The 25,874-nt window shown below is 39.8% G+C and overlaps 2 protein-coding genes across 2 annotated transcripts; both read right to left on the reverse strand.

Annotated features, from left to right (window-relative positions):
- Positions 1-555: 555 nt before the first annotated feature.
- Positions 556-5,524, reverse strand: LOC146753995 (uncharacterized). Its single transcript, XM_085530754.1, has 2 exons — positions 5,389-5,524; positions 556-2,173 (listed from the first exon to the last, which is right to left on the reverse strand). Exon 2 carries the CDS (start codon positions 2,073-2,075, stop codon positions 759-761), a length of 1,317 nt encoding a protein of 438 aa, XP_085386880.1. The 5' UTR covers positions 2,076-2,173; positions 5,389-5,524; the 3' UTR covers positions 556-758.
- LOC146753996 (uncharacterized) lies at positions 4,591-25,599 on the reverse strand. Its single transcript, XM_085530753.1, has 23 exons — positions 24,900-25,599; positions 23,807-23,851; positions 23,211-23,267; positions 21,869-21,920; positions 20,926-20,994; positions 20,758-20,823; positions 19,926-20,054; positions 19,539-19,585; positions 18,824-18,910; positions 17,731-17,775; positions 17,131-17,187; positions 15,789-15,840; positions 14,851-14,919; positions 14,685-14,750; positions 12,704-12,750; positions 11,989-12,075; positions 10,896-10,940; positions 10,296-10,352; positions 8,954-9,005; positions 8,016-8,084; positions 7,850-7,915; positions 6,237-6,366; positions 4,591-5,631 (listed from the first exon to the last, which is right to left on the reverse strand). The coding sequence occupies exons 1-23, from the start codon at positions 24,992-24,994 to the stop codon at positions 5,558-5,560; spliced, it is 1,563 nt and encodes a 520-aa protein (XP_085386879.1). The 5' UTR covers positions 24,995-25,599; the 3' UTR covers positions 4,591-5,557.
- Between the last annotated feature and the right edge of the window lie 275 nt (positions 25,600-25,874).

Consider the following 25,874-nt stretch of genomic DNA (forward strand, 5'->3'; position numbering starts at 1 on the left):
GTTTGTGGAAGTTTCTTCAAGCTACCTAATAGTTATGACACGGTGAATCAGTTCGCCTCTGCTGGTGTCCTGGTTTCAGCTGACGGCCTGTTCCTGGTGCTGTGGGAGCCTGCAGTCCCCTTGCAGTGTCAGGACTTGGTGCTGTGCCTCCAGATGGGTCACAGAGCCCCAAGCTGCACCCAGGGCACGGCCACAGGGGAGGAGAAGCTCCAGCCAACTTGCCGGGGCTTCTCCTTGTCATGAATTAGACCAGTCCGGGGCGGGGGGGAGGGGGGGAAGCGGCGTAAACAGGAGCGGCGCAAGCAGGAGCCGCAGGGGCGCTTACAAAACCCGGCAGCCCGCTCGACCCCGCTCCCGCACAGCGCCCCTCAGCAACATCCACCTTCCCAAACATTCACAAACTTTCTACAACCAACACAACGAACGAACATTTACAAACTTTTTACAATCCTCATCTGCACGTCCTCCTGTGCAACAGCACAGCTTCCATCCTGAGCCCATCTCCCCCCTCAATCCCCAGGAGGGCCCCCGTAGAGAAAGCTCTTAGGCACTTACTTATTTAGAAAAATAGAAAAATTTATTTATAGATAAAAAAATACATATTTAGAAATAGATAAAGAGACACACTTATTTATCTAGAAAAGAAAAAAAAAACGTCTTTTTTGCAGAAGGTGCATTGTCCTTCTTCGACTTGTCGCTAAGGTGAATGAGCTTAGAAGCAATGTCCTGTGGCTTTTCATTCGTCACGCACGCCTTCCCTAAAACCAAGGTACTATTTGCTCGGGCCACAGTGCAGGGCAGTATCGGAACACTAGTCTGGCAGTTGGAAAGCCAGGGCCTTTCACTTCGGCGTTCCGCTTGCTTTTGCCTCTGCTAGGGGACTTCTTCGACTGGGCCCGCTGCTTTTGTCCTTTGGGGCCTACCTCAGCCCAAGATGCCACGGATGTTGCAGACACATACGAGCTGGTAGATTCTTCCTCCTGGGACACTGCGGGCTTCGATGGACTGCCTGAGATAAGGAGGTTCTCACAGCGCTTCAACTTCAGGGAGCGGATGTGCAGCTCCAGGGTCTCGCGCTTCTCATTCAGGAATCGAGACCGACGGATGGGGAAGTATCCGTTAACCAGCTGGGATTTTGATGCCATGGTGCCAGCTGGGCGGGTGCGGGACATCCAACGCTGCCGCCACATGGACTTCCGCACTAACTCAGGTAAGCAGCGAAGCTTTATCTCCAGGCATTTTCTGGCCACGTGCATGGAGAGCTTCCCAAAGGTCTTCGGACCGAGCTGCAGCTTTGAGATGACAGCATGCGCTTTGCTGACGCACTGGCTCCTGGATTTGATGTCAGTCACGCAAAAGCCTGCACAGTCTGTCTGACAGCTGGCATCCTTTATCTTTGATGTGTTGTCTGAGCCAGGAAGCGCTACGGTAGCTGTGGGATGCTCTTGCTCCTTGTCTGCTGCGTGGCTCGGAGGCAAAGCAATCTCTGCCGACTCCTGGGGGCAGCACTGCTTCTGGGGATGCTGCTGTGCCTGAGCCTGGCCCTGGCTGTGAGTCTGAGCCTTCTGCTGGATGGTCTTCCTGGCTTGACCCACGTCCCAGGGCAACAGAATATAGGGGGCGCATGGCATCAGTATGGGGAAATCTCCAGGGCTGGGTACACCACGGTCACTCTTCTGTTTCTTCTTGAGAACGCTGCCTGCAGTGCATTTGCCCTTGGCCTGGGTCTGCCCTGGCTTGATGGGCTTGGGCAGGACATGGCTGCATTGTCTTTCCCGTGCCAGCTGATGGGAGATCAAGAGCAATTTGGGCAGGGCGGCCATGCGCACTTCCAGGCTTTTCCGGGCCATATGGACCGTGAGGGCTCTGTAGGTATCAGCGCACCACAGGCATCCAGTGGGGCAGACTGGCAACAGCTTTGCCTGTGCTCTGCTGGCTACTTTCAAGGAGTCGATGTTGCCTTTTCCAGTGCAGCTTTGGATCTCAGCTGAAGTGCAGCAGTGACATGGCAGGCTGTTCCGCTCCACCAGCTCCTCCAGATCCTTCCAGGCTGCCTGCAGGAAGTCAGGGCCCATCACAGGCCTGAGCTCAGGCAGCTCCGACAGCAGCAGCTGCCGGAGCTCCTGGTCAGACTTACTGCAGCGGCTCCATGGCTTGCAGTGTTTCTTGGCACCTGTAAAACAGGGAAGGTCACTGAGCCACAGGGCAACAGGAGCTCCAGAGATGCTCTGAGCCAGGCACATCCTTTTTAAATTAAACTATTAAAATTTAGAAGGAACATTGGTGCTGATACATGTGAACGATGAACAGGGCTTAGCTGCTCCCAGAGGCTCAGCCCAGCCTGGAGATGGATGCTCCTGGGCAGGCCTGGGGCATGGGCTGGCCCTCACAGGACCTACCTGGCTTCAGTGCTGCTGCTCGCTGCCACCATTTCCTCAACCGCAAGCGTCGTCTGCCGGCCTGCGGACACACGGACATGGCTCCTGAGTCATGCTCCTGGGTGGTCTCGAAAAACTGCTCCCGACTCCCCCAGCCCCAAATCCCCCAGATGCAAGTCATCCCCACCCTCAAAATATCCCCTACCTGCAGGTTTCGGGCTACAGTGAGCAGGATAACTCCGGCCACAAGAAACATGAGGCCGTAGAGAAGGGCAAGGGTTATAAGGACAACGAGAGAGCTGCTGTCAACCATCGCTAAACGCTGGTCACGACCGCAATGGCAGAGGCGGGTCACCTCTCTGAACTCACAGCTTGAGCACGATGACACCACAATGCTGCCCACGCGCCCTCGGAATTGTGACACGCTGCGGGGCGGAGCCTGAGCATGGGTTCTCTGCCTCCTCGTGCCCACCCCATGCCTGCACTCACCTCGTGCTGGCTGCCATCCTGTTACCAGGACTGCTCTCGGCTTGGGGAAGTATCAGCTGTGGAAGCACAACACACAGAAGTTGTGAAGCATGACCAGAAAAGAAACTGCCTGTAGCCAGTTAATGAGAGAAAGCTTGTGTGCTCGAACACCACATGCTCACTGTATGCTAAGCAATCAGTGGTAGAAGGGCTTTACAGCTTTATTGCTGCAACCAATCAGAGGAATTATGGTTATGAGAATTACTCTTTTTCCAATAAAGTGTCTCTGCTATTCAATCCTGGAGTGGCTGAGTCCGTTTCTCCCAGTAAACAGTGACACCAATGTGATATCGGGACCAGCACAGTGACGCAGAGAGAGACCTCAGCAGGAGCGGGTCAGCTGGACTGACCTGGGATAAAGAAATCGCTGGTCATTGGAGTGGTGAACACAACCGAGGGCAGGATGGGGTAGAGCACATTTGCTGAGGAACAGGCAATTATCGGACCCCTCCTGCATATCCTCACTAAGAGAGAGGTTAAGCATTGTGCTGCAAGGGTCTGCTGGCTGATGGCATCATTCAAAGCCAATGGATTGTTTGCTACAGCTGGCAATACTGTAGCCAGAATATACTACAACAATATAACAACGGGCTGCAGATGCAATTTGGAAAGCTATAGGACAAGGAGGCTGGGATGCATCTCCTTGGGACTCATAGACTTGTGCATGTTCAGATTCCTCAGGTGCTCATGAACCTCATCTTTGCTTACAGTGAGGATGTAGATTCCGAAACCCCCTCCTACCAAACCCAAAGTTTGAGGGCTGTGTGGTGAGCAGTTACCAGAGAAGAGCGAGGCAAAAAAAGTTGCTGAGTTCCTCATCCTTCTCCTCGTCTGTTGTACAGGCCTGCGTGTGTCACTGACAAGGGGGTTACGCCCTCCTGGATTTTCTTTTTCTGGTTGAGGTACATGTAGAAGAGTTACGTGTTCTTTATGGCATCCCTTGTGGAGTTCAATTCAAGCAGGGTTTTGGCTTTCCTGAGCCTATCAACAGGCTCTGACTGATCAGGTGGCCTATAGTAGACACCGCTCACAAGGCTCCCTTTCCTGCCTTGGTCTCTTAACTGTCACCCATATGACTTCTTTAGGGACAGCTCTTCACATTCTGTTCTTTCCTGTGTAGGTAGCAATGCCCACTCCTTCCTTCCTCACCTGTGCCTTCTGAACAGCTTGTAGCCACCAATAGGCACACTCCTAACTTGCGGAATAAAACTCTATAATCCAGAGATGGGTTATAAAGCAGGTATGTTTATTCCAGCGCCGGGTGCAAGGGGGATAGCTCCACCAAACTTGCACCCCGAACTGTAAAATCATGACACAGATATAGGTACATCTAATACAGAGTCAATGATTTCTTGGAATTCTAATACATAGTCAATAGTTCTTGGAATTCTGATACATATTCAATAGTTCTTTAGCATGCAGACCCCCTCTTGTTCTTATCTGGGGGATGCAACTCCTCTTCTGGTATTTACAGTATCTATTCTCCTCCTTGCCTGATGTCGTCCAGTGAGGTCTCACTCCTTATCTGCATCCTCCCTGCTCTCCCAGGCCCCCTGTTTCTTTTACTTGTTACCTTTAAGTTTCCTTTACTTATTTCTATAATCTACCTTTAAGTTTCCCTTCCTTGTTTCTGTAAACTACCTTTAACTATTAGGAAGGAAAAATTAAAAAAAAATGAACGATGTGAGAATGAACGGCAGTTTAATGAACCCAATGACACTAAACAACGACGAGAGAGTTTCAACAAGGAGAAAAAAACAAAGTCCCAATCTCACCGGCAGGCTGTGGGAAGCGAGAAGCTTCCAACCATGCCGCCTCCTCTCAGAGCGAAACCCCGTCCTCTCCCCCCATGCCCATTTAAGGCACCGAAAAGAAAAGCAAGGAGTGGAGGGAAGGGGGTCTGGACCATGCTCTCAGCCCAGGATTTCAATTCTGGGGTGCTCTTGTGTGGAGCAGGGTGTCAGTCCCTTCCAGTGCAGGATATTCTGTGATTCTTTGATTCTTAACAGTAACATTATCATGAAGTTGTTCTTTTCACCTTGCATTAGTTCCTGGTTTGTGGAAGTTTCTTCAAGCTACCTAATACTTATGACACGATGAATCAGTTCACCTCTGCTGGTGTCCTGGTTTCAGCTGGACAGAGCTGATTTTCTTCCCAGTGTCTGGTACGATGCTGTTTTGGCTTAAGGAGAAAAACAATGTTGGTAGCACACCGGTATGTCACCTGTTGCTGAGCAGCACCTCGGACTGTCCTGCCAGCAAGGGGCTGCTGCTGACACAAAGAGCTAGAACGGGACAGAACCAGAACCACATCTTTACTACCACACATACTGTAATTCATGGCCTCTTTTCACATACAAAAGTAACAGGTCTTTTTGCCTATTGGTACTTCTGCAAAGCGAAATGAATTCACCGGCATAAATTAAGCCTAATTCAAGATGCTAGAATTTTATTGTGTTTAATCTAGACCATAAGAGCCAACCTTTCAACAGTAGGTGAGCTGGGATTCTTAGCAGGGCTCAGGAGTTTAACTGTGCAGTAGACTGGAAGCAGAAAAAGGTACTACTACAACATGGTGTGTCATTCAGTCCTTCTTATCACAAAAACTTGCAGATTTAAGCACAAGACTGCATCTTGTTTATAGTCCAGTGTCAAATGTTTTCATGCTTGTCTGTCACAGTTCCTATGAATACTTCTTTGATAATCTCTTTATTCAGGTTCCTACCTGCAAAGAGAAAAAAGATTAGCTAATTGTATTGTAGAGCATATTACCAAAATCCATTCCTGCAAGCAGAAGCCTGTAAGGTTTCTCACCAGAGAAGATACTTACTCTACCAATGAGTTAAAATAGTACTTTATCAAAACTAAGCTGCAGGAAACCACACTAATTTTATTTACAAAAACAGATTTCAAGAAATACGCAACTCAGCATTTTAAGATTTTCCGAAACGAACCTGACTTTGTACGCACTAAATGACTTCATCATCTTCACAGTTATTGATTATGTGATCAAATACTCAACGCATTCCCACGAACGTATTAGCAATTATTTGTTTTTAAAATAATCCCCAGTATGCTTACATAATTTCTGAGTACCTGGTATTTTATTTTATTCAACTACAAAGGACAGCACAGCTGCTCTCAGCTGCTTTAAGAAAGTGCAGGGGGGTTTCATGGACAGAGCATGCACTGAAGGTTACACAGAACATCATAACTGCAGTTACTCTGACTAGTACGGGGTGGCTGCTTCTCACTGGACAGGTTAACTGGACTGCTGCTGAAAGAAAAAGCTCCTTAAAGTTACAGAAAAAGGCACAAAGTTACTCATACCAATTAAAACGAGTCTATTGGTTCTTTTTTCATCTTCATTCCATTCTGTTGCAGTCTCTTCCAGATCATACAGCTCATGGACACCTTGGACTATCTCTTGATGAGATTTGCCTTGAATAGATACGAGTCCCTTATCAGAAAAATAATTGTTAGAGTATATAAACAAACCTTTAAAAACAAAATACGTATAGGGGAAATAAATAAATAAATAAATAAAAAACAACAAAAACTTTACAAGTACACAAAGCAGGGAAAAGCCTCTGACAAATATGCAGAGGTTGATCAAAATAACAATGCAACAGAGTCATCTCTTGTAACAACCATTCTTACAATTAATAATTATACTTTGCTATACTCTGCCTTCAGCTTCTCATTTGGACGGTTAGCTGGAATATTTGTGCAAATTTAAATGTCATCTCCTACCATGCCACTTTGATTGTATGTATGATATATGTCTCTATGAAAGCCTCATCACCTGTCCAAGGTGATGTAAAATAGGCAAAAATGCTGAGTCTGTTCCCACTGAGTTCTCATGCTTAACACTTACACTGTCTTGAAACAGAATCTCTGAATAGCAGAGAAAGAACAAATATCTGTGTGGTGAAATGACTAGCAATGGAATTAACAATGGAATACTTTCTAAACTAAGTCCATTAACTCACATGCCAAACGTTGCACTAAAAGAGTTTTCATCACTTGAAAACTGTCTAAAATATAATGTAAACATTACTTCGATCCCAAAGCTCAGTACAACAGAAGCATACTTCTAATCAGCAGTACAGCTAATGAGTACAACAGACAGCTTGAAGTGCATCAGCACTGCTGGCTTTATGCTGCTGTTGTTCTACTTGTCAAGAAATAAACCTTTCTTCCAGTGAAGTAGAAATAATTACCTTGCTGCCTGTGACACACATATGTTCTCAGGAAACAAATCACAGCACATTTGATTGTTTTCCTTAGACCTTGTCTAATCATACAGTCGACTTTTTTATCATTTACTTAGCTTTGTGGTTTAAGGAAAATGAAAGTACATCCTCAAGCATCACCAACGTTCACCTCAGAACTATGCAATGAATCGTACACGGGGATGAATACACTCATGTGTAAATCACATCTTTAAAACTGCAGTCTGATGTAATCAAAAAATTTTAGGTGGACCATCACTAGCATTGTGCTGCATTGTTACACTCAATTAAGCTTCTGTTAACTATGCCAATAACTGTAATCATGGACAGAAACCTGTAACTACATCCCTAGCTAAGGAGCCATCTAGGTGAAATGGATGAGACCTTTCAGAGCAAAGGAGGGGAAAACAACATCACCTCCTTTCACTTATGTCCTGATCATTAATCCTGTCCCACTCATGTTTGGGATTGCAAGTCTCCCCTTTCACTACACAGCAAGTAGTACTGTGGTTTGCTTCTCTGTCAGCTACCTTGAGTGGTCTCATTGGCCAGCAGCTATTTAAGTGTCTCTACAGGGATCAATGACAAACTGATGTTCTCTCTTTTGTCTGCTCTTTGACCTGTATGTGGCTGACAATACACTGCAGTATCTTTCCATTTAAAAAGAGGGAAAGCACAAAACAAAGAGGTTGGAAGTTTCAGGCAAACCTTCAGTCTTATGACATCCATGGTACATCCAGTCCTATCTTTCACATTCTTTTCCCACAGAAGATTCTACAAAGAGGAAAAATGTTTTCACAAACAGAACAGCGTAAGACGATTTTCTACAAAAGGACAGTGATTTCGCACTTGACTGCGATGTATTCATATTTACCTGTATAAAGAGATTAAGGTTTTCTTCCTTAATACTTCCTAGGACTTCAAGTGTTACTGTCACTATGTCCTGTAAATGGAAAGACACACAAGACAGACAAGATAGATGCTTAAAAGCAGCATTTAGCACAGAACTAGTTATACTCTAAAGGAGTGACAGGCCAGACCCTTTCCCCTTCAATTATTTATTAAAAATCAAAACCACAAAACAGACAAAATACTATATTTTCTCTCTAAATAAAACACAATCACCAAGATAAAAATGCAATTTGAACTGTAATATGCAAGGATTGTTTTATTGCACAGAGCAAGAGAGAAGATTCTACCCTGACATAAATAAAAGCTGGCTTACATATCTGGAAAAACAAAGCATTTCACATTCCTAACCTTCTAGCACACGTGCGATTATAGGATTTATATCAAATTTATAGGAAAACCTAATTCACTGTTACAGGTTGATCTGTTGAGTTTCTGTGTAAAAACGAAGGGAAGCACTCACAGAATGTGTCTCTCTAACACCTTAATTCATGCAAAGTTGTGAACAGCAACTCCCCAATATCTACAAACACTGACATCATTTCGACCTACGGGATAAATATCAGGTGTAAGTATAGGGCTCAATTCTCAAATCTCAATTGCTCCATAAGGGCAAACATTGAAAAGATATTACTTGTCTGTTGGAGTAATGCTCTCCATGTACAAGAACACTGTTTCCAACAATAGAACTCTTAAACCATATTTGAAAGCAGAACTCAGTATATACATTTACTATCTATCTATATCAAAGTACATGGCATTCAGTGTAATATTATAGAGATTTAAACATACTATTCTCTAATTGAAACCTTCTGAAAAAATAAGATGATTAGTATGCCATGGCTGCAGTTATCCTGAACTATCTTCTAACAGCGAGACTGAAGCAGTGCTTGTTGTAATTACCTTGTCGAGATGTGCATCTGTTGTCTTCATACTCTCGAATTTTTTCTGCAAGCTGTAAACAAGCAGATGTTGCATTTGCACTGGATGGATGCAGTGTCATTATCTCAAACAAGATCTACACAAACTCTTCAGTACTGCAGACCAAAACTAAAGTGCTGTTATCAAAGTAATTTTCAACTGTTAATTCAGCTTTAATCTCAGAATAGTTATGTTTAATTATGTTTGTTTGATCTTTCAAATGATCTGTGATAGGAAGTCTGCCACAGCTTAACTGCTGGAATTCCACTGTCAATTCTCTAATTTGACTATAGTAATGTACAGAACAATTACGGATTTCCTTTCTAGACTAGGAAAAAAATTCTGACCTATGAGTGATAAAGCAAGGAGTGACCTATTGGATGGTCATTTCTGGTTGGATTCAAGCTGTCCTTGGGCCAAGAGAGTCTGTTATGGTTAGAAACGCTTTGTTCTAACTCAGCTGTCAGTGTCTTACAAGAAAGACTTAGGAGACCCATTTTCACAACAAGGCTAGGAGTACGACCTACTGACTTTTAACCATCATAGAGTAAGTCGCCATGGACTTCTATCTACATTTTAACCTCTTACATCTTTATAAAACAATAAAGTAACTTCTGACATCTGTGGGATGATTTGTTGGGCATCACTTCTTGAAACTATGTTAGGAAGTAAAAAATGAACAAAGCCATTGCTTCTAAGAGTAAAATGTGCAGTATAAAATGAAGTGAAATACTATACACCGCTTTCTACTTAACTCATTCCCAAAGCTAATTCCCACTGCACACTGTGCAGTGGTTGCTAATTTAAAGCTGAGCCTCTTAGTCATAAAAGAACCAGAGGACATGACGGATCCAGGAACACGCTGAACAACATTTCCAAGGCTTAGGTTGTTGTGGAACTCAGAGTTTCCTGTGAAAACTAAGGTCTCCAGTTCATCACAATGTAAAGCAAGAAAAAAATTAAATCCTCTGAGTTTTAAGAGAACCAGAAAAAAGCACTGAGATCTTATTGATTAGTAGTAGTACTAATGGACAACTTAAAGCCTCAACAAGGGAAACGGGGGGAAAACGCCAAACAATCATGGGTGCTTTGGCTCTCATTTCATTTTACAAACCCTACAATCTTTTGCTGCATGTATCTCAAGTGGAAAAACATCCTCTTTCTATTACTTCTTACTCTTACTGAGAATTGTAAACAAGTGTCTGAACTAGAACATGCAACAGAAATTCAGATGCAGACTCTGCTTAAATGTAAATGTACCTACTTCATGCGTCTATCTATGCAATGAGCATTACTTTTAATAAAAGTGAACTTACTGTCATACCTGATTCCAGATAGACTGTCTAAAGCATGCAGGTCCAGCACATTGGAAAGATCAACTCTGCACAGATAGGGAGAGAAAGAAAGCTTTGTATTTTCACTGCATGTAAGAATTATGTGTACTGAAGCTTCGATTACTCATTTTTAAACATATAAATAATTGTTCATGTTTGTTGTTTTTTTTTCCTGATCTCTTATTCCAATGCAAAGCACCAGAAGCTAGCCCTATTTTCACATGTCAGCAGTCAGTGCTATCTACCATGGAGTAAAGCAGCTTTCAGCTGTACAGTAATATGGGAGCATAAAAAGAGAATTTTAGTGAATACAGTTAAAAAATAAATTAATACTAAAAAAACAAACAAACAAACAAAAACCACACAAGAATCTGTTTTCTGAAAGATGTGATTTGTATTGGATGCCTAAGTGTTATCTAATTCTCTGATGGGAACAATCGTTCTGTACCTCTTTGAACACAAGCACACATTAAAACACAGTACAGGTAGGTATGCATGTGCACAGCCAACAGATCATAATGAAAGCTTTGTAAAAATAATGTCAGTGGGACAGGATTTGGTACTTGTTGGAATACAGGTTAATCTAATACCTCGACCTTTGTGTCTCCAAAATTTCAACAAGTCCATTTATTGACCTAAAACAAATAGAAAAAAGCAAAATGAGGTGCAAACGCAACTGTAATATATCGATTGAACAATTTAACAATGTAGAGCAATACAAGAAACATAACGACATCTCTCACACTGTTACTAAACGTTTTACAGTCCAAGAGGCATCAAGAAAAAGTTTGCTTTTGTGACATTCTATATCCAAACCAAGGTCAAAATTCACAACTTCTGACAATAAAATATTACTACTGAACATAGCATTTTTCTTCTCCCAGTACAAACTGCAAGGTTAAGAATTCTCAAGAGTCTGAACCACAAATAACGTTGCAAAGTATTTCTCAATATTCCATTTTGTCTGTCAGGGTACTGAGAAAGATGGAACACACCTTTGAACACTGCTTTGATTCAGCCCATTGGTTCTTTTACATCCATGACAATTATTCAGATATCTTCCATACCCCTTTATATTTGCTAATAAACATGTATGGACTAGCAGACATTGCCCCCTGTAGTTAACTCAGACAAATGGCAACAGCTGCCCAATAGTATAAGAATGTGAGCACTTAAGACAAAGGTCTATTATAAGGCATTTTTTAGGCCTAATTTAGCCAAGGAAACGGTGTGGAGTTGCACCAGAAGAGGGTCAGGTTGGGTACTGGGAAAAGGTTCTTCACCAGAGGGCGGTAGACATGGAACAGCCCCAAGCAGCCAGAGTTCAAGGAACGTTTGGAGAAAGCTCTCAGACATAGAATTGGAATTTTGGGTGGTCTTGAGTAGAGCCAGAGGTTGGAGTCAATAGTCCTTGAAGGTTCCTTCCAACTTAAGAGCATTCTTTGATTCTATTCTATAATTCTACACTTCTGAGCAGGTAACATCAAATCTTACTTAGGCAAGCTGATAAGACTGTGGAAGCACAGAAATGCACTGGAAACATCTCCAGAAAGGGGCAGACTCTTTTTCACTGCTTTCTCACTGCTCTTTTTCACTACACGATCTGTTGGAACAATCATGAGATCTAATTTCAAATACCATTTGAGCATGTACAATGTCACGGTTATACCAGAAATTTCATACCTGACAGTTGTTCTGACTTTATTCAATTCTTCCCATGACACCAAATCCGTTTTATTGACGATTACAAGATCAGCTAATGCAACCTGCCTATGCATTTGGAAAAAGAAAAAAGGAACACCTTGAACAAGCAGCTTTTTGTAAGGCAGAAGCAGTATGTCTCTCATAGCACTGTAAAATTACTAGATTGTTAGTACAAGAAGGCAAACATTAACCAAACCATCAGCCAACTAAAACATCATGGAATGACTACAGTATAAGCTTCTTGAGGTTACTTGTGGCTTGTGCATTTCAATAGACAAAAGTAGCAGCAGCCAGTGACATGAAAGACAAGCCATGGCCACTGAAATGTTTACAAGCACAGCATGCTGAGGCTTTTTCACTGCTAGCAAAAATGTATAGCTAATGGTGAGGAGACTATACTGAAAACTGTTTTTGTAGCTGAAAGTTGAGCTTCTTTCAACCTGTTATTTCTACTCTATCTGTTGTAGTTTCCATGGAAAAAAAGAGGAGGCATTATTTTCAGATCAACCTACTTATTAGAAAATTCATATCTAAGCAGAATGATCAAATGAAGTACAGAGTAATTTTTGTTTTCTACCTTTGTTTAAAAGCAAGGGAGGGGAAAACCTTAGAAAAGAAAAAGAATCAATTTTGAATGATCTTCGCACAGTGCAGTCACTGACTATGATTAAAAAAGTGGTTTTGATATCCATACCGAGATGCTTCGTTGACAAGGCCTTCTGGCTTCTCCTCTGTCAAGTGCTAGACAATAATTAAAACAACTGGATTAAGCATGTTTAAAAAATGCTCAAATTAATTTGCATTTAAGATATGCCAAAATCATTTTACACAATGTATGATTTTCATTCATACTGCTTAAGTTACTACATTGTAAGGAACTGCTTTTATGGCCAACTATCAATGAAAAAGCTAGAAATGAAAAACTATTTCTGCACTTACCAATCCTCACTGTTCTGTAGGTCTGTTCTTTCAGTACACTTTACTTAGATGCCTCTGTTACCTGACATTTTATTCTACTTCCAGGCAACTAATTCATCTGTTAATCCAATACAGTATGTAGTAGTCTGCCTCACTCTCTCACCCTGGGAACGAACCTATTGGTTCTTTTTTCATCTTCTTTCCATTCTATTGCAGTCTCTTCCAGATCATACAGCTCATGGACACCTTGGACTATCTCTTGATGAGATTTTCCTTGAATAGATACGCGTCCCTTTCCAGAAAAATAACTGTTAGAGTATATAAACAAACCTTTAAAAACAAAATACTTATGGAGAAAAAAAAAACCCCACAACTTTACAAGTACACAGAGCAGGGAAAAACCTCTGACAAATATGCAGAGGTTGATCAAAATAACAATGCAACAGAGTCATCTCTTGTAACAACCATTCTTACAATTAATAATTATACTTTGCTATACTCTGCCTTCAGCTTCTCATTTGGACGGTTACCTGGAATATTTGTGCAAATCTAAATGTCATCTCCTACCATGCCACTTTGATTGTATGTATGATATATGTCTCTATGAAAGCCTCATCACCTGTCCAAGGTGATGTAAAATAGGCAAACATGCTGAGTCTGTTCCCACTGAGTTCTCATGCTTAACACTTACACTGTCTTGAAACAGAATCTCTGAATAGCAGAGAAAGAACAAATATCTGGGTGGTGAAATGACTAGCAATGGAATTAACAATGGAATACCTTCAAAACTAAGTCCATTAACTCACATGCCAAACGCTGCACTAAAAGAGTTTTCATCACTTGAAAACTGTCTAAAATAGAATGTAAACATTACTTCGATCCCAAAGCTCAGTACAACAGAAGCATACTTCTAATCAGCAGTACAGCTAATGAGTACAACAGACAGCTTGAAGTGCATCAGCACTGCCGGCTTTATGCTGCTGTTGTTCTACTTGTCAAGAAATAAACCTTTCTTCCAGTGAAGTAGAAATAATTACCTTGCTGCCTGTGACACACATATGTTCTCAGGAAACAAATCACAGCACATTTGATTGTTTTCCTTAGACCTTGTCTAATCATACAGTCGACTTTTTTATCATTTACTTAGCTTTGTGGTTTAAGGAAAATGAAAGTATATCCTCAAGCATCACCAACGTTCACCTCAGAACTATGCAATGAATCGTACACGGGGATGAATACACTTATGTGTAAATCACATCTTTAAAACTGCAGTCTGATGTAATCAAAAAATTTTAGGTGGACCATCACTAGCATTGTGCTGCATTGTTACACTCAATTAAGCTTCTGTTAACTATGCCAATAACTGTAATCATGGACAGAAACCTGTAACTACATCCCTAGCTAAGGAGCCATCTAGGTGAAATGGATGAGACCTTTCAGAGCAAAGGAGGGGAAAACAACATCACCTCCTTTCACTTATGTCCTGATCATTAATCCTGTCCCACTCATGTTTGGGATTGCAAGTCTCCCCTTTCACTACACAGCAAGTAGTACTGTGGTTTGCTTCTCTGTCAGCTACCTTGAGTGGTCTCATTGGCCAGCAGCTATTTAAGTGTCTCTACAGGGATCAATGACAAACTGATGTTCTCTCTTTTGTCTGCTCTTTGACCTGTATGTGGCTGACAATACACTGCAGTATCTTTCCATTTAAAAAGAGGGAAAGCACAAAACAAAGAGGTTGGAAGTTTCAGGCAAACCTTCAGTCTTATGACATCCATGGTACATCCAGTCCTATCTTTCACATTCTTTTCCCACAGAAGATTCTACAAAGAGGAAAAATGTTTTCACAAACAGAACAGCGTAAGACGATTTTCTACAAAAGGACAGTGATTTCGCACTTGACTGCGATGTATTCATATTTACCTGTATAAAGAGATTAAGGTTTTCTTCCTTAATACTTCCTAGGACTTCAAGTGTTACTGTCACTATGTCCTGTAAATGGAAAGACACACAAGACAGACAAGATAGATGCTTAAAAGCAGCATTTAGCACAGAACTAGTTATACTCTAAAGGAGTGACAGGCCAGACCCTTTCCCCTTCAATTATTTATTAAAAATCAAAACCACAAAACAGACAAAATACTATATTTTCTCTCTAAATAAAACACAATCACCAAGATAAAAATGCAATTTGAACTGTAATATGCAAGGATTGTTTTATTGCACAGAGCAAGAGAGAAGATTCTACCCTGACATAAATAAAAGCTGGCTTACATATCTGGAAAAACAAAGCATTTCACATTCCTAACCTTCTAGCACACGTGCGATTATAGGATTTATATCAAATTTATAGGAAAACCTAATTCACTGTTACAGGTTGATCTGTTGAGTTTCTGTGTAAAAACGAAGGGAAGCACTCACAGAATGTGTCTCTCTAACACCTTAATTCATGCAAAGTTGTGAACAGCAACTCCCCAATATCTACAAACACTGACATCATTTCGACCTACGGGATAAATATCAGGTGTAAGTATAGGGCTCAATTCTCAAATCTCAATTGCTCCATAAGGGCAAACATTGAAAAGATATTACTTGTCTGTTGGAGTAATGCTCTCCATGTACAAGAACACTGTTTCCAACAATAGAACTCTTAAACCATATTTGAAAGCAGAACTCAGTATATACATTTACTATCTATCTATATCAAAGTACATGGCATTCAGTGTAATATTATAGAGATTTAAACATACTATTCTCTAATTGAAACCTTCTGAAAAAATAAGATGATTAGTATGCCATGGCTGCAGTTATCCTGAACTATCTTCTAACAGCGAGACTGAAGCAGTGCTTGTTGTAATTACCTTGTCGAGATGTGCATCTGTTGTCTTCATACTCTCGAATTTTTTCTGCAAGCTGTAAACAAGCAGATGTTGCATTTGCACTGGATGGATGCAGTGTCATTATCTCAAACAAGATCTACACAAACTCTTCAGTACTGCAGACCAAAACTAAAGTGCTGTTATCAAAGTAATTTTCAACTGTTAATTCAGCTTTAATCTCAGAATAGTTATGTTTAATTATGTTTGTTTGATCTTTCAAATGATCTGTGATAGGAAGTCTGCCACAGCTTAACTGCTGGAATTCCACTGTCAATTCTCTAATTTGACTATAGTAATGTACAGAACAATTACGGATTTCCTTTCTAGACTAGGAAAAAAATTCTGACCTATGAGTGATAAAGCAAGGAGTGACCTATTGGATGGTCATTTCTGGTTGGATTCAAGCTGTCCTTGGGCCAAGAGAGTCTGTTATGGTTAGAAACGCTTTGTTCTAACTCAGCTGTCAGTGTCTTACAAGAAAGACTTAGGAGACCCATTTTCACAACAAGGCTAGGAGTACGACCTACTGACTTTTAACCATCATAGAGTAAGTCGCCATGGACTTCTATCTACATTTTAACCTCTTACATCTTTATAAAACAATAAAGTAACTTCTGACATCTGTGGGATGATTTGTTGGGCATCACTTCTTGAAACTATGTTAGGAAGTAAAAAATGAACAAAGCCATTGCTTCTAAGAGTAAAATGTGCAGTATAAAATGAAGTGAAATACTATACACCGCTTTCTACTTAACTCATTCCCAAAGCTAATTCCCACTGCACACTGTGCAGTGGTTGCTAATTTAAAGCTGAGCCTCTTAGTCATAAAAGAACCAGAGGACATGACGGATCCAGGAACACGCTGAACAACATTTCCAAGGCTTAGGTTGTTGTGGAACTCAGAGTTTCCTGTGAAAACTAAGGTCTCCAGTTCATCACAATGTAAAGCAAGAAAAAAATTAAATCCTCTGAGTTTTAAGAGAACCAGAAAAAAGCACTGAGATCTTATTGATTACTAGTAGTACTAATGGACAACTTAAAGCCTCAACAAGGGAAACGGGGGGAAAACGCCAAACAATCATGGGTGCTTTGGCTCTCATTTCATTTTACAAACCCTACAATCTTTTGCTGCATGTATCTCAAGTGGAAAAACATCCTCTTTCTATTACTTCTTACTCTTACTGAGAATTGTAAACAAGTGTCTGAACTAGAACATGGAACAGAAATTCAGATGCAGACTCTGCCTAAATGTAAATGTACCTACTTCATGCGTCTATCTATGCAATGAGCATTACTTTTAATAAAAGTGAAATTATTGCCATACCTGATTCCAGATAGACTGTCTAAAGCATGCAGGTCCGGCACATTGGAAAGATCAACTCTGCACAGATAGGGAGAGAAAGAAAGCTTTGTATTTTCACTGCATGTAAGAATTATGTGTACTGAAGCTTCGATTACTCATTTTTAAACATATAAATAATTGTTCATGTTTGTTGTTTTTTTTTCCTGATCTCTTATTCCAATGCAAAGCACCAGAAGCTAGCCCTATTTTCACATGTCAGCAGTCAGTGCTATCTACCATGGAGTAAAGCAGCTTTCAGCTGTACAGTAATATGGGAGCATAAAAAGAGAATTTTAGTGAATACAGTTAAAAAATAAATTAATACTAAAAAAACAAACAAACAAACAAAAACCACACAAGAATCTGTTTTCTGAAAGATGTGATTTGTATTGGATGCCTAAGTGTTATCTAATTCTCTGATGGGAACAATCGTTCTGTACCTCTTTGAACACAAGCACACATTAAAACACAGTACAGGTAGGTATGCATGTGCACAGCCAACAGATCATAATGAAAGCTTTGTAAAAATAATGTCAGTGGGACAGGATTTGGTACTTGTTGGAATACAGGTTAATCTAATACCTCGACCTTTGTGTCTCCAAAATTTCAACAAGTCCATTTATTGACCTAAAACAAATAGAAAAAAGCAAAATGAGGTGCAAACGCAACTGTAATATATCGATTGAACAATTTAACAATGTAGAGCAATACAAGAAACATAACGACATCTCTCACACTGTTACTAAACGTTTTACAGTCCAAGAGGCATCAAGAAAAAGTTTGCTTTTGTGACATTCTATATCCAAACCAAGGTCAAAATTCACAACTTCTGACAATAAAATATTACTACTGAACATAGCATTTTTCTTCTCCCAGTACAAACTGCAAGGTTAAGAATTCTCAAGAGTCTGAACCACAAATAACGTTGCAAAGTATTTCTCAATATTCCATTTTGTCTGTCAGGGTACTGAGAAAGATGGAACACACCTTTGAACACTGCTTTGATTCAGCCCATTGGTTCTTTTACATCCATGACAATTATTCAGATATCTTCCATACCCCTTTATATTTGCTAATAAACATGTATGGACTAGCAGACATTGCCCCCTGTAGTTAACTCAGACAAATGGCAACAGCTGCCCAATAGTATAAGAATGTGAGCACTTAAGACAAAGGTCTATTATAAGGCATTTTTTAGGCCTAATTTAGCCAAGGAAACGGTGTGGAGTTGCACCAGAAGAGGGTCAGGTTGGGTACTGGGAAAAGGTTCTTCACCAGAGGGCGGTAGACATGGAACAGCCCCAAGCAGCCAGAGTTCAAGGAACATTTGGAGAAACCTCTCAGACATAGAATTGGAATTTTGGGTGGTCTTGAGTAGAGCCAGAGGTTGGAGTCAATAGTCCTTGAAGGTTCCTTCCAACTTAAGAGCATTCTTTGATTCTATTCTATAATTCTACACTTCTGAGCAGGTAACATCAAATCTTACTTAGGCAAGCTGATAAGACTGTGGAAGCACAGAAATGCACTGGAAACATCTCCAGAAAGGGGCAGACTCTTTTTCACTGCTTTCTCACTGCTCTTTTTCACTACACGATCTGTTGGAACAATCATGAGATCTAATTTCAAATACCATTTGAGCATGTACAATGTCACGGTTATACCAGAAATTTCATACCTGACAGTTGTTCTGACTTTATTCAATTCTTCCCATGACACCAAATCCGTTTTATTGACGATTACAAGATCAGCTAATGCAACCTGCCTATGCATTTGGAAAAAGAAAAAAGGAACACCTTGAACAAGCAGCTTTTTGTAAGGCAGAAGCAGTATGTCTCTCATAGCACTGTAAAATTACTAGATTGTTAGTACAAGAAGGCAAACATTAACCAAACCATCAGCCAACTAAAACATCATGGAATGACTACAGTATAAGCTTCTTGAGGTTACTTGTGGCTTGTGCATTTCAATAGACAAAAGTAGCAGCAGCCAGTGACATGAAAGACAAGCCATGGCCACTGAAATGTTTACAAGCACAGCATGCTGAGGCTTTTTCACTGCTAGCAAAAATGTATAGCTAATGGTGAGGAGACTATACTGAAAACTGTTTTTGTAGCTGAAAGTTGAGCTTCTTTCAACCTGTTATTTCTACTCTATCTGTTGTAGTTTCCATGGAAAAAAAGAGGAGGCATTATTTTCAGATCAACCTACTTATTAGAAAATTCATATCTAAGCAGAATGATCAAATGAAGTACAGAGTAATTTTTGTTTTCTACCTTTGTTTAAAAGCAAGGGAGGGGAAAACCTTAGAAAAGAAAAAGAATCAATTTTGAATGATCTTCGCACAGTGCAGTCACTGACTATGATTAAAAAAGTGGTTTTGATATCCATACCGAGATGCTTCGTTGACAAGGCCTTCTGGCTTCTCCTCTGTCAAGTGCTAGACAATAATTAAAACAACTGGATTAAGCATGTTTAAAAAATGCTCAAATTAATTTGCATTTAAGATATGCCAAAATCATTTTACACAATGTATGATTTTCATTCATACTGCTTAAGTTACTACATTGTAAGGAACTGCTTTTATGGCCAACTATCAATGAAAAAGCTAGAAATGAAAAACTATTTCTGCACTGACCAATCCTCACTGTTCTGTAGGTCTGTTCTTTCAGTACACTTTACTTAGATGCCTCTGTTACCTGACATTTTATTCTACTTCCAGGCAACTAATTCATCTGTTAATCCAATACAGTATGTAGTAGTCTGCCTCACTCTCTCACCCTGGGAACGAACCTATTGGTTCTTTTTTCATCTTCTTTCCATTCTATTGCAGTCTCTTCCAGATCATACAGCTCATGGACACCTTGGACTATCTCTTGATGAGATTTGCCTTGAATAGATACGCGTCCCTTTCCAGAAAAATAACTGTTAGAGTATATAAACAAACCTTTAAAAACAAAATACTTATGGAGAAAAAAAAAACCCCACAACTTTACAAGTACACAGAGCAGGGAAAAACCTCTGACAAATATGCAGAGGTTGATCAAAATAACAATGCAACAGAGTCATCTCTTGTAACAACCATTCTTACAATTAATAATTATACTTTGCTATACTCTGCCTTCAGCTTCTCGTTTGGACGGTTACCTGGAATATTTGTGCAAATCTAAATGTCATCTCCTACCATGCCACTTTGATTGTATGTATGATATATGTCTCTATGAAAGCCTCATCACCTGTCCAAGGTGATGTAAAATAGGCAAAAATGCTGAGTCTGTTCCCACTGAGTTCTCATGCTTAACACTTACACTGTCTTGAAACAGAATCTCTGAATAGCAGAGAAAGAACAAATATCTGGGTGGTGAAATGACTAGCAATGGAATTAACAATGGAATACCTTCAAAACTAAGTCCATTAACTCACATGCCAAACGTTGCACTAAAAGAGTTTTCATCACTTGAAAACTGTCTAAAATAGAATGTAAATATTACTTGGATCCCAAAGCTCAGTACAACAGAAGCATACTTCTAATCAGCAGTACAGCTAATGAGTTTCTTTCCATTTAAAAAGAGGGAAAGCACAAAACAAAGAGGTTGGAAGTTTCAGGCAAACCTTCAGTCTTATGACATCCATGGTACATCCAGTCCTATCTTTCACATTCTTTTCCCACAGAAGATTCTACAAAGAGGAAAAATGTTTTCACAAACAGAACAGCGTAAGATGATTTTCTACAAAAGGACACAATGATTTCGCACTTGACTGCGATGTATTCATATTTACCTGTATAAAGAGATTAAGGTTTTCTTCCTTAATATTTCCTAGGACTTCAAGTGTTACTGTCACTATGTCCTGTAAATGGAAAGGCACACAAGACAGACAAGATAGATGCTTAAAAGCAGCATTTAGCACAGAACTGCTTACACTCTAAAGGAGTGACAGGCCAGACCCTTTCCCCTTCAATTATTTATTAAAAATCAAAACCACAAAACAGACAAAATACTGTATTTTCTCTCTAAATAAAACACAATCACCAAGATAAAAATGCAATTTAAACTGTAATATGCAAGGATTGTTTTATTGCACAGAGCAAGAGAGAAGATTCTACCCTGACAGAAATGAAAGCTGGGTTACATATCTGGAAAAACAAAGCATTTCACATTCCTAACCTTCTAGCACACGTGCGGTTATAGGATTTAAATCAAATTTATAGGAAAACCTAATTCACTGTTACAGGTTGATCTGTTGATTTTCTGTGTAAAAACAAAGGGAAGCACTCACAGAATGTGTCTCTCTAACACCTTAATTAATGCAAAGTTGTGAACAGCAACTCCCCAATATCTACAAACACTGACATCATTTCGACCTACGGGATAAATACCAGGTGTAAGTATAGGGCTCAATTCTCAAATCTCAATTGCTCAATAAAGGCAAATATTGAAAAGAATAGTATTACTTGTCTGTTGTAGTAATGCTCTCCATGTACAAGAACACTGTTTCCAACAACAGAACTCTTAAGCCATATTTGAAAGCAGAACTCAGTATATACATTTACTATCTATCTATATCAAAGTACATGGCATTCAGTGTAATATTCCAGAGATCTTAAACATACTATTCTCTACCTGAAACCTTCTGAAAAAATAAGATGATTAGTATGCCATGGTTGCAGTTATCCTGAACTATCTTCTAACAGCGAGACTGAAGCAGTGCTTGTTGTAATTACCTTGTCGAGATGTGCATCTGTTGTCTCCATACTCTCGAATTTTTTCTGCAAGCTGTAAACAAGCAGATGTTGCATTTGCACTGGATGGATGCAGTGTCATTATCTCAAACAAGACCTACACAAACTCTTCAGTACTGCAGACCAAAACTAAAGTGCTGTTATCAAAGTAATTTTCAACTGTTAATTCAGCTTTAATCTCAGAATAGTTATGTTTAATTATGTTTGTTTGATCTTTCAAATGATCTGTGATAGGAAGTCTGCCATAGCTTAACTGCTGGAATTCCACTGTCAAATATCTAATTTGACTATAGTAATGTACAGAACCATTACGGATTTCCTTTCTAGATTAGGAAAAAAATTCTGACATAGGAGTGATAAAGCAAGGAGTGACCTATTGGATGGTCATTTCTGGTTGGATTAAAGCTGTCCTTGGGCCAAGAGAGTCTGTTATGGTTAGAAACGCTTTGTTCTAACTCAGCTGTCAGTGTCTTACAAGAAAGACTTAGGAGACCCATCTTCACAACAAGGCTAGGAGTACGACCTACTAACTTTTAACCATCATAGAGTAAGTCGCCATGGACTTCTATCTACATTTTACACTCTTACATCTTTATAAAACAAAACAGTAACTTCTGACATCTGTGGGATGATTTGTTGGGCATCACTTTTTGAAACTATGTTAGGAAGTAAAAAAGGAACAAAGCCATTGCTTCTAAGAGTAAAATGTGCAGTATAAAATGAAGTGAAATACTATACACCGCTTTCTACTTAACTCATTCCCAAAGCTAATTCCCACTGCACACTGTGCAGTGCATCCTAATTTAAAGCTGAGCCTCTTAGTCATAAAAGAACCAGAGGACATGACGGATCCAGGAACACGCTGAACAACATTTCCAAGGCTTACGTTGTTGTGGAACTCAGAGTTTCCTGTGAAAACTAAGGTCTCCAGGTCATCACAATGTAAGGCAAGAAAAAAATTAAATCCTCTGAGTTTTAAGAGAACCAGAAAAAAGCACTGAGATCTTGTTGATTACTAGTAGTACTAATGGACAACTTAAAGCCTCAACAAGGGAAACGGGGGGAAAACGCCAAACAATCGTGGGTGCTTTGGCTCTCATTTCATTTTACAAACCCTACAATCTTTTGCTGCATGTATCTCAAGTGGAAAAACATCCTCTTTCTAGTACTTCTTACTCTTACTGAGAATTGTAAACAAGTGTCTGAACTAGAACATGGAACAGAAATTCAGATGCAGACTCTGCCTAAATGTAAATGTACCTACTTCATGCGTGTATCTATGCAATGAACATTACTTTTAATAAAAGTGAAATTATTGCCATACCTGATTCCAGATAGACTGTCTAAAGCATGCAGGTCCGGCACATTGGAAAGATCAACTCTGCACAGATAGGGAGAGAAAGAAAGGTTTGTATTTTCACTGCATGTAAGAATTATGTGTACTGAAGCTTTGATTACTCATTTTTAAACATATAAATAATTGTTCATGTTTGTTGTTTTTTTTTCCTGATCTCTTATTCCAATGCAAAGCACCAGAAGCTAACCCTATTTTCAGATGTCAGCAGGCAGAGCTATCTACCATGGAGTAAAGCAGCTTTCAGCTGTACAGTAATATGGGAGCATAAAAAGAGAATTTTAGTGAATACAGTTAAAAAATAAATTAATACTAAACAAACAAACAAACAAAAACCACACAAGAATCTGTTTTCTGAAAGATGTGATTTGTATTGGATGCCTAAGTGTTATCTAATTCTCTGATGGGAACAATCGTTCTGTACCTCTTTGAACACAAGCACACATTAAAACACAGTACAGGTAGGTATGCATGTGCACAGCCAACAGATCATAATGAAAGCTTTGTAAAAATAATGTCAGTGGGACAGGATTTGGTACTTGTTGGAATACAGGTTAATCTAATACCTCGACCTTTGTGTCTCCAAAATTTCAACAAGTCCATTTATTGACCTAAAACAAATAGAAAAAAGCAAAATGAGGTGCAAACGCAACTCTAATATATCGATTGAACAATTTAACAATGTAGAGCAATACAAGAAACATAACGACATCTCTCACACTGTTACTCAATGTTTTACAGTCCAAGACGCATCAAGAAAAAGTTTGCTTTTGTGACATTTTATATCCGAACCAAGGTCAAAATTCACAACTTCTGACAATAAAATACTACTACTGAACATAGCATTTGTCTTCTCCCAGTACAAACTGCAAGGTTAAGAATTCCCAAGAGTCTGAACCACAAATAACGTTGCAAAGTATTTCTCAATATTCCATTTTGTCTGTCAGGGTACTGAGAAAGATGGAACACACCTTTGAACACTGCTTTGATTCAGCCCATTGGTTCTTTTACATCCATGACAATTATTCAGATATCTTCCATACCCCTTTATATTTGCTAATAAACATGTATGGACTAGCAGACATTGCCCCCTGTAGTTAACTCAGACAAATGGCAACAGCTGCCCAATAGTAAAAGAATGTGAGCACTTAAGACAAAGGTCTATTATAAGGCATTTTTTAGGCCTAATTTAGCCAAGGAAACAGTGTGGAGTTGCACCAGAAGAGGGTCAGGTTGGGTACTAGGAAAAGGTTCTTCACCAGAGGGCGGTAGACATGGAACAGCCCCAAGCAGCCAGAGTTCAAGGAACATTTGGAGAAACCTCTCAGACATAGAATTGGAATTTTGGGTGGTCCTGAGTAGAGCCAGAGGTTGGAGTCAATGGTCCTTGAAGGTTCCTTCCAACTTAAGAGCATTCTTTGATTCTATTCTATAATTCTACACTTCTGAGCAGGTAACATCAAATCTTACTTAGGCAAGCTGGTAAGACTGTGGAAGCACAGAAATGCACTGGAAACATCTCCAGAAAGGGGCAGACTCTTTTTCACTGCTTTCTCACTGCTCTTTTTCACTACACGATCTGTTGGAACAATCATGAGATCTAATTTCTAATAACATTTGAGCATGTACAATGTCACGGTTATACCAGAAATTTCATACCTGACAGTTGTTCTGACTTTATTCAATTCTTCCCTTGAAACCAAATCCGTTTTATTGACGATTACAAGATCAGCTAATGCAACCTGCCTATGCATTTGGAAAAAGAAAAAAGAACACCTTGAACAAGCAGCTTTTTGTAAGGCAGAAGCAGTATGTCTCTCACAGCACTGTAAAATTACTAGATTGTTAGTACAGGAAGGCAAACATTAACCAAACCATCAGCCAACTAAAAGATCATGGAATGACTACAGTATTAGCTTCTTGAGGTTACTTGTGGCTTGTGCATTTCAGTAGACAAAAGTAGCAGCAGCCAGTGACATGAAAGACAAGCCATGGCCACTGAAATGTTTACAAGCACAGCATGCTGAGGCTTTTTCACTGCTAGCAAAAATGTATAGCTAATGGTGAGGAGACTATACTGAAAACTGTTTTTGTAGCTGAAAGTTGAGCTTCTATCAACCTGTTATTTGTACTCTATCTGTTGTAGTTTCCATGGAAAAAAAGAGGAGGCATTATTTTCAGATCAACCTACTTATTAGAAAATTCATATCTAAGCAGAATGATCAAATGAAGTACAGAGTAAGTTTTGTTTTCTACCTTTGTTTAAAAGCAAGGGAGGGGAAAACCTTAGAAAAGAAAAAGAATCAATTTTGAATGATCTTCCGCACAGTGCAGTCACTGACTATGATTAAAAAAGTGGTTTTGATATCCATACCGAGACGCTTCGTTGACAAGGCCTTCTGGCTTCTCCTCTCTCAAGTGCTAGACAATAATTAAAACAACTGGATTAAGCATGTTTAAAAAATGCTCAAATTAATTTGCATTTAAACTATGCCAAAATCATTTTACACAATGTATGATTTTCATTCATACTGCTTAAGTTACTACATTGTAAGGAACTGTTTTTGTGGCCAACTATCAATGAAAAAGCTAGAAATGAAAAACTATTTCTGCACTTACCAATCCTCACTGTTC

The sequence above is a fragment of the Coturnix japonica genome, chromosome Z (assembly GCF_054131305.1).
Source record: "Coturnix japonica strain WE chromosome Z, WE-NBRP24, whole genome shotgun sequence".
NCBI lineage: Eukaryota > Metazoa > Chordata > Aves > Galliformes > Phasianidae > Coturnix > Coturnix japonica.

Excerpts from the sequence above, each read along its gene's own strand:
- LOC146753995 (XM_085530754.1), bottom strand. The coding sequence starts at position 2,075 with ATGGGCCCTGACTTCCTGCAGGCAGCCTGGAAGGATCTGGAGGAGCTG.
- LOC146753996 (XM_085530753.1), bottom strand. The coding sequence starts at position 24,994 with ATGCATAGGCAGGTTGCATTAGCTGATCTTGTAATCGTCAATAAAACG. Across the intron at positions 14,751-14,850 it reads ACCTTAATCTCTTTATACAG|AATCTTCTGTGGGAAAAGAA; the intron begins GTAAATATGAAT and ends TCCTCTTTGTAG. Across the intron at positions 10,941-11,988 it reads AAAGTCAGAACAACTGTCAG|GTCAATAAATGGACTTGTTG; the intron begins GTATGAAATTTC and ends TATTTGTTTTAG.